This window comes from Canis lupus, chromosome 17, assembly GCF_011100685.1.
Source record: "Canis lupus familiaris isolate Mischka breed German Shepherd chromosome 17, alternate assembly UU_Cfam_GSD_1.0, whole genome shotgun sequence".
Classification (NCBI taxonomy): Eukaryota; Metazoa; Chordata; class Mammalia; order Carnivora; family Canidae; genus Canis; species Canis lupus.
In genome coordinates, this window is record NC_049238.1 from 50,400,383 (window position 1) to 50,408,579 (window position 8,197).

At 55.5% G+C, this 8,197-nt stretch overlaps 1 protein-coding gene across 3 annotated transcripts in view; it reads left to right on the forward strand.

Moving 5' to 3' along the window:
- SFXN5 (sideroflexin 5) overlaps positions 1-4,213 on the forward strand; it is a 122,752-nt gene extending 118,539 nt beyond the window's left edge. For all 3 annotated transcript variants that reach the window (XM_038561760.1, XM_038561756.1, XM_038561758.1), the window contains one exon: positions 1,193-4,213. In XM_038561760.1, the coding sequence (XP_038417688.1) occupies positions 1,193-1,197 (5 nt within the window). In that variant the 3' untranslated portion in view covers positions 1,198-4,213. The remainder of the gene's footprint in view (positions 1-1,192) is intronic.
- Positions 4,214-8,197: the final 3,984 nt, after the last annotated feature.

Below are 8,197 nucleotides of genomic sequence, written 5' to 3' on the forward strand. Positions count from 1 at the left end.
TGTGGAGTATGATGGGAACAGAAGCCAGATTTGCTGTGGGTTGAAAAGTCAGTGGGAGGTGAGGAGGTGGAAAGGCCAGTTGAGACAGTGCCTTAAAGAAACGTGGTTGTTGGGGAGGAGAGACAGACCAGGCAGTAGCTGGAGTGTGATATGGGCTTGATGGGACATTTTGGCAGATGGGAGGTCCTTGTCAATGGTGAGATGCTGATGGTCAAGAGTCAGTGGACTGTGAAGGTGGGAGCCGAGGAGGACGGTCTGGCAGTGGGCTCCCGGAGTGGGTGTCGGGGAGGTGGACCCCAGGAGATTGTGCCTTCTGAGGGGACGAGTGGCAGGAGCACAGGCGTGGAGCAGTATGGACAGATAGTTCATGGGGTTGGTGGCGGGATGCTGAGGGGTTCCTTCCGTCGTCTTGTGCTTTTTCTCTCAAGTAGAAAGAAGGCTCTTCTGCTCAGAATGAGTGAGGAGCTGAGGGTGGGTGGCTGAGGAGGGTGGCATGTTAAGGGGGTTCTCTGTGGAGAACTGGAGGAGGAGCTGACTGGGCAAAGTGGTCAGGAGGGAGAGGTTTGCCGGTCACTGTGGGGGGCAAGCCAAAGTCAGGGACTGACTGGGAATGTTGAGTGTCAGGTTCTAGTGGAGAGAATGTGGATGCCTGTTTGAGTTCCTCCAAAGCCGGGCTTCTGCCAGTCGGGGCTGGAAGGACTTTTGGGCTAGAGATTAGCTGGAGTCATGGTCCCTGGTGTCCGGGTTGGAGGGGGAGGACGTGAAGACTGAGCTGCAGGGAGTCTGGGGCCTGAGATCTTCAGGGTCTAAAAACAGGGAGAGAAGGATAGGAGACTGTGGAGTCCAAGAGGATGGAATTTGGATTTCAGGAGCGTGGGTGGAGCAGCCCTGGGTGGTGACCGGGGTGTGGTGTGGGGCCCTAGCCAAGGCCCTTGGAGATGAGGAAGACATAACTCGGAGGTCAGGGTGTAGGACATACACCTGCATGGACATGGTGCCAGAGGAAGAGACAAGACCTAGACGGGAAGGGTGACTGTGAGCCCCTTGGAAGGAGAGCAGTAAAGAGGGGTGTGTCAGTAGGTGGCAGAACTGTGGGCACTGCGGTCCTCCCAATTTTCCTCCCAGTTTCCACACTCACCCCTCCCCTCCTGTCCCCCCTCACCTTTCTTCTCTGTTCTCACTCTCTCCTCAGATTGAGACATCCCAGTTAGAGCCAGAGATTGCCCGAGCCACAAGTAGCCGGACAGTGGTATACAACAAGGGGCTGTGAGTGGCGGCCAGCCGGCCTGGGGACGGAGCACTAGCCAGGCCGGGCAGCTGGAGGTGGGGAAGGGGTCTCATGGGCTGGGCCTGCAGGGGGTGGGCAAGCTAACCCCACCCATCCTGAGCCGCCTGGGGGAGCACTGGACCCACAGTTAGGGAGACTAATCCATTCACATGTTAACATAAGGGAGAGGAATTCTGATACATTTCCTATAAAAAATAATCAAGTGCATTTCTGGGCCTTACGTGGGGTTGTCAAAACTCTACTCAGCACAATCATGTGTGAAGCTGAAAATTTGTAGAGTGCCCACGGGGTAGAGTTAGGATCCTTTTATACTTTGGTTTTCTTTTTTATTTTTCTTTTTTATCAGAATCAAGTCTGAGCCTTGGTTAGAGCTGCCCAGATACAGCAGCTGACCAGCGGTGGCAGGAGGAGGCCTGGGGGCTGGTTGCTTTGGCAGCAGGGCTGGTAGATTCAAGATATTATGATAGCCAGGCCCAGTGGCTCCCTGGGCTGGGCTGGGCTGGGCTGGGTGGTGGGGGAGGGAGGGAAGGCAGTTTGCACCTCACAGGATGGACCAACAGCAATGACCGAGGTCCTCAGAAGGTGGCCCTGGGAGTCAGGAACACTGGAAGCCTCGGAAAAGTTTTATGGGCAATTGCCTTTGAGCGTGGCCAGCCCTCATCCATGCCACAACCTGCAGAACCAATCTCTCTGCATGAAGCCCAGTGTCTGGGGCTGGGGTCACCCCTCATGGAACCCTGAAATGACCCCAGCTCCAGGCAAGAAGCTCCAAGAAGGAATGATGTTTGGCTGGAATTATGGGCCTGCATGTCAACCTCTGCAGGAAGATCCTCCTTGTAGTCACCAGGCTGGAAGCTGGGCTGAGGGTGGAGCTGGAGCTGGAGCTGGAGCTGGAGCTGGAGCTGGAGCTGGGCTGACTGCCATCTGGGGGGCCTCTCCAGCCCCCAAGGCTGTCTGCCCCATCCCACTGCTTCCTGAATGGAAGGGTCTTCTGCATGAGTGCGGAGGCCAGGTTTGTAGGCACCTATCTGAGAGTCAGCATCAAGCCAGGAACCGCAGGCCCTGGCTGTGCCACGAATAGGCTGTGCGACTGTGGAGGATCCACTCCCCTCTCTGAGCCTCCACTTCCTGTCTGGAACCAGAGGACTGGATCAAGGGGTTCCCACTGGCTCTTCCAGCTGGACTGCATCTTTGCCTATCCTGCTCAGATGCTGGTCCTCCCAGGCACATCCCCACTGTGGACACTGGACTGGGAAAGGGGCCCCCTGGGGATGGCCAGCAGTTGGCCTCTGAACTGGACCTTAACTTTCTATATGTGAGCCCACATCCTGGGAACACTTGACCTTTGCCAAACACTTTTCAGTTCTGAAGGAGGCGATAGCTTGGGTGGCTGTGCCTAAGTGTGGCTCCATACCCACATGCCACCTCCCACCCTGCCCTGGCCTTCGATGCCACTTGCTGCTGGCTCCTGCTTCCTCCTCTTTGTGGGCCTGAGATGGGAGTGAACAGGGCAAAGAGGAAGCATGGGCCTCATTGTACCCCTCACCTAACAACAACCTGGGGAGAAACATGGCTGGAGGTGAACACATGTTCAGGAAAAGAGTAGTGCAGGGCAGCAAGGGTGGGGCCTTGGGCGACTCTCACCATCCTCAGTGCGGGGGTGGTTGTGACAAGGTGGGTCTTCCACAGGCATGGACTCCAGGCGCCCCCTCAGAAGCCCCTGCTGCCCTCACCTCCCAGCCAGGCCCTGCCATTTCTATAGGATGCTGCCCTGAGGCCCCCCACCCCCCACCGTCACACTGAGTTGCTGAGGAGCAGCACTCCCTGACCAATCAGGAAAGGGAGAAACAGAGCAAGTAGGGAAAACAAAACAGTAGAGTGAAAGGTTGCCACAGTGTTAGAGGGGCAAGTATTTTTGAGCTGATCCTGCCACAATGTGACTGTGCCAGTGACAGGCTGGGCATGTCCGGGTCCCCTCTGGAAAAGCTCTCTTCTACTCCCCCTGCCCCACCCATCATTGAGTCGTGTTCTCATGCACTCTGCCTTGAGACCAGAACTGTGCACCCCAGTCCTCCTCCCCCCACTCTGGAGGCCTGGAAGAGATGAGGTCTCTCCCCTGCCCCCTCTGCGCTGGCTGCCCTGGCCCGGACCAGCGCAGCCCCGGCCCTGTAGCATCTCATAACCTACTTACTTTGTCTTCTGGATGATTTCTGTTCAGGTTCCCAAATGCAGTTTCAGGTGAGCTAAGGGGACTCCTCTTTCAGGAGGGGATGGCAAAGGATCTGGATAGCTCAGGGGGATGGTGACAGGGGTTCAGGGGGCCACGCAGGCTTGGCTGTGGAGAACACCACGAGAGAAAACTCTCGGCCAACATCCATCCCCCACTTGGCTGTGGGCAGACTGGCTCATGACTGGCGGGGAGGCTGAGCCGGGCCCCACAGTGAGGATGCAGCTGGCCCAGCCGTGCCAGAATCCAGGGCATACTTGCAACTGGTTCTCTAGCCCTGGTGTACTGGCCCAGCCTTCTGGTCACTGCAGACATTCGCTCAGGCTCGGGGACACCCTTCTCCCATTTCCAGAGAACAGTCCAGTGGTACAAGGACCAAAAGCCCAAGATGTGTAGATGACTGCTGGGTCGAGGCGGCCAACCGCCTCCTTTCTGCTTCCTGATCAGGAGCCGGTTGGTTTTCTCTCCTGAGCCCCTGGCCTGGGAGCAGAATGGTTCTGAGAGAGGAAAGGCCAGAGGCCAGAGGCCAGGCAGTTTCCCAGCCCTGGGCCAGGTGTGAGTGAGGCACCGGGACGCATGCCTTAGCCACACCAAGGAGACTTTGCGGTGTCTTTTTAACCTTCTCAGAAAACTTCTCAGTCTCTGATTTATGTAATACTAACAAGCTGTGGGCAATAAATGATGGATTTAAAGCATCAGGGCTTGGCTTTGTGGATTGCAGGTGGAGTGACAGGGGTACAGAAACATAGTGAGGATGAGCCAGGGCTGCCTGAGGATTTTGTGGGGAGGGTCCTGAGAAAGGTCTATGTAGACCCAAGCTTCAGGAGGGGTCAAGCCCTCTCGGAGGCCCGGAGGGAAAGGGAGAGGAAAGGATGGAAGAGCACGTGAGGGCAGGAAGCCGGACAGAGGAGGCGGGCTGACTTCTGCAGAAGGAACCCCTTAACAGAACAGGTGCAGAACACTCACTAGGCCCCACTGCAAGAACCTTGAGGAGACAGGGATTTGAGTAGATTCTCATACTGTTAAGACCCAGGGGACTAGGAGAGGAGTGCAGGGGGGTGGGTAGTTCTGGCCTGCCTGGGAGCCCAGAGAGGTTTCATAGGGAGGCAAGGTTTGAGCTAAGTGGAAAGGTCGCCATGTCTGCAGCGTGCACGGCACTGACCCCAGGGACTCTCCCCCTTCCTAGCTGCCCCACAGTCCCTCAGGGCCAGGCCTTAGCTGCCTCCTGACAGCACTGGCTCCTCTTCCTCTAAGCAGCCCCCAGAACTCCTGGGGGAGTGAGGACTGAGCTCTTCTCTGGGACCTCTGAGCATCTTTTACCCTTGTAGGGCCTCCCATGCCAGGGGGACCATGTAGTAGAGGTGAGGTCCATGGTTGGGGTCAGGCTGACCCAGGTTCCAGCCCCAGCCTGGCTCCAGCGTGACTCTGTGACTTCCAGCTAGTCATTTCCTTTATTCACCCATTAATCCCGTCAGATGTTTATGAAGCATCTTCTCTAGCAGAGTCATGGTGTCTGTAGCTATAAAATGTCAAGAACAGCATCACTTGCTGGGCTGGTGTAAGGACTGCAGAGACCAGGTAAGGAATGCATCCAGACTCTTCTCTCATGCCTCTCTAGGAGAGTGGGGGAAGGGAAAGGGATGGGAGAGGGGTCTGATCTCAAAGGGATACTTCTAGGTTATGGGGCTTCTGGTCTCTGGGGAATTTCTCTGTGAAGAGCCCCACTCGCCACAGCCCCCATCCGGGCGGAAATCCTCGACTCTCAGGACAGACACAAATCCCTCCTGGGAGCCATTTGTTGTTTTTAGCTGGTTTGGGGGCTCAGCTCCTGCCCAGCCGGAGATCATTAACACTCCAGGAATGTGGCTTCCCCCGGCCCCATCCCCACCCCCTGGCCCCTATGGCCTCCCTCCTCCCACTCAGGCCATGGTTAGAAGGAGGGTCAGAATGCTAGGGGGATGAGGACAGTGATGAGTGACCCTTTCTCAAGGCCCCAGGGTCATTTTCAGAATGGAGCTCCCTCGGCCTCCCCGAGCTGCTGCTGCTCCTGCCATCTCACTCACACCCCTGCCACTGATTAGCCCCTTAAACAGGAAAGTCTCAGCCACTCCCAAAAGGCCTAACCCCCATGTGCCCTTGCTTCCCTGCAGTACCAGGTGTCTCTCAGGGTGGTGGCTAAAAAATGTTCATTCCCTTCTTATGCCCCTCTCCAAGGTAGCTGCCGACAATCTTGTCTAAGCTCAAGAACAAGAACATCTCAGAATCTGGGGCCCCACCTCACCCCGGTTCCCTGGACCTCGTCAGGAGGGTGAAGAGAAAGGAGAAAGAAAAGGTAGACCTCCTTGAAGACCCCATACCAATCCAGTGAGGAGGTGAGGGAAGGAGGCTTTTCTCCATCCCTGGCCTCCTGGGCTGGTCCTCCTCCTCTTCACATGTCAGCGTGGCAGAGGAGGGACAGCACACCAGGGCCCCCACTCAGTCCTGGGGTGAACTGCAGGAAGCTCAGTGTCAGGGAATAGGGGGCAAGACAGGACACTGAGACCTAAGTGGGTCAGCTGGCAGCCACTGGAGGCCTTAAGTAGAGAAGTGGACCCATCTGGCCATAGAGTAGAGCATGTTGTGGACACAGGCAAGTCTGCTGGGGAGAGCAGGAGAGGGTTAACGTGGGGGAAGATGGAACCTAGACTATGTGGTGCAACGGGGATAGAGGGAATAAAGAGATGCAAGACTGCTCAGCTCTTGGTGACTGATGGTGGTCAAGGTGGCAGAGAGAAGTCAGAGATGGCCCCAGGTTCCTGGCTTAGGCAGCTGAGGACATGGATGGTGTGCCATTTTTCAGAGCTTAGGAACAGAAAAAGAAGACCAAATCTACAGGGAAAGTAATACAATCTGTTTTACAGGTTATTAGAGGCTCCTGTGAAAGAGCCAAGTTGAGATGTTGGGGGACAGTTGGGTGTGCTTGTCGGGAGCTCAGGAGGTAGGTGGGGACTAGATGTTTAGCTTGGTGTGTTATCCATTTATTGAGAGCACTTGGAGCTAAAGGAGCAGTGGCAACCACCCAGGGGGGAGTGTGTCGGGTGAGAAGAGGGAGACCCAGGATGGAACCTTGAGGAACCCCCACCTCTGGGGCCTGGCCAGAAACAGGCTGCTAAGAAGACTGTTATGGGCTGAATTGTGTCCCACTAAATTCAAATGTTGAAGCCCCAGCACCCAGTACCTCAGAATGCGACGGTGCTCAGAGGAGGGTCCTTAAAGGGTTAATTAAGGTAAAACAAGCTCATGAGGGTGGCTCCTAATCCAATATGACTGATGACCTTATAAAAATTGGGAATTTGGGCACAACATCCATTGAGGGGAAACACCCTGGGAACATGAAGACAGGCATTTTCAAGCCAAGAAGAGGAGCTCCAGAAGAAAGCACCCCGGCTGGCACTTTGAGCTCGGACATCTAAGCCTCCAGAACTGTGAGAAAATAAATTTCTGTTGTTTAAACCACCCCATCTGTGGTGCTTGTCCTGACAGCCCTAGCACACTAATGCCAGGGGAAGAGGAAGACGAGGAGAACGTGGTATCCCAAAGGACAAGAGACAAGGCTGCTTCCAAGAGGGGAGGCTCTCCATGTACTGAACAGGTGCTGAGGGACACCTGGGTGGCTCAGTGGTTGGGCGCCTGCCTTCGGCCCAGGGCCTGATCCTGGAGTCCCAGGATCGAGTCCCGTGTTGGGCTCCCTACAGGGAGCCTGCTTCTCCCTCTGCCAGTGTCTCTGCCTCTCTCTCTCTCTCTCTCTCTCTGTGTCTCTCATGAATAAATAAATAAAATCTTTAAAAAATAATAATAAAATGAACAGGTGCTGAGAGATAAGAAAGATGGAGACACAGCATGTTCCTTGGAAGGACCTGGAGAGGGTAGTCTCAGTGGAGTGTAGTCCAGCAAAAGCCAGATCTCCGGGTGCTGAGAAGTTAGTAGGACTCCGACTGGCTGCCAGTGTACAAAACAAAGAATTTCCAAGAAATTGGGCTTTGAGACATGACAATGGCTGCAGGACAATGTGGGGCTAAGGGAGGGCTTCACAAGGAAGACTTGGGCATGTGGACACTAATGGGTGAGAGGGAAGGCGCCTGGGGAGGCAGAAAAGAGGAGTGAGGTCCCCTGGAGAGGGGTGGGCCAATGGGAGAGAACAGTCTCAGGGGCAACAGGAAGGAGGTGGAGGAGATGGGCTGGATGGAGGTGGTGTGGGTTTGAGGGCGGGAGGTTGGGGGAAGTGAGAGGCTAGCTTGCCTGAATCTTGAAGATACACTCTGCACCATTCTCCACCCGCTCTCTGTCCCAGAAGGCAGACTCCTATGGACTTGCTGGCTGGCTCCTGTGATTGGGTGTCCCCAGTGAAGGATTTGAGGAGAGTGACACTGGGAGATTCATTCCCCTGGCCTCCCCTGCATCCTTAGGCCTCCCGCTATGGAAGACCACAGCTCCTATCTGGGGCCATCTCCATCCATCTGTCCTCTCAGGGTCTGGTAACTGCCCCTGCCTTTTTAAGCCCAGGGCTGTGGGCCATTGTCGTACGCCTTGGGGCACTATAACATCTCTTGTTGGGTTCCCAAAATTTCTGAATTTTTCCTCTGTCCAACTCTCCTCTGACTGCCTCATTGGAAGAGACTAAGTATCTCTTTCTTCCCAGCCCC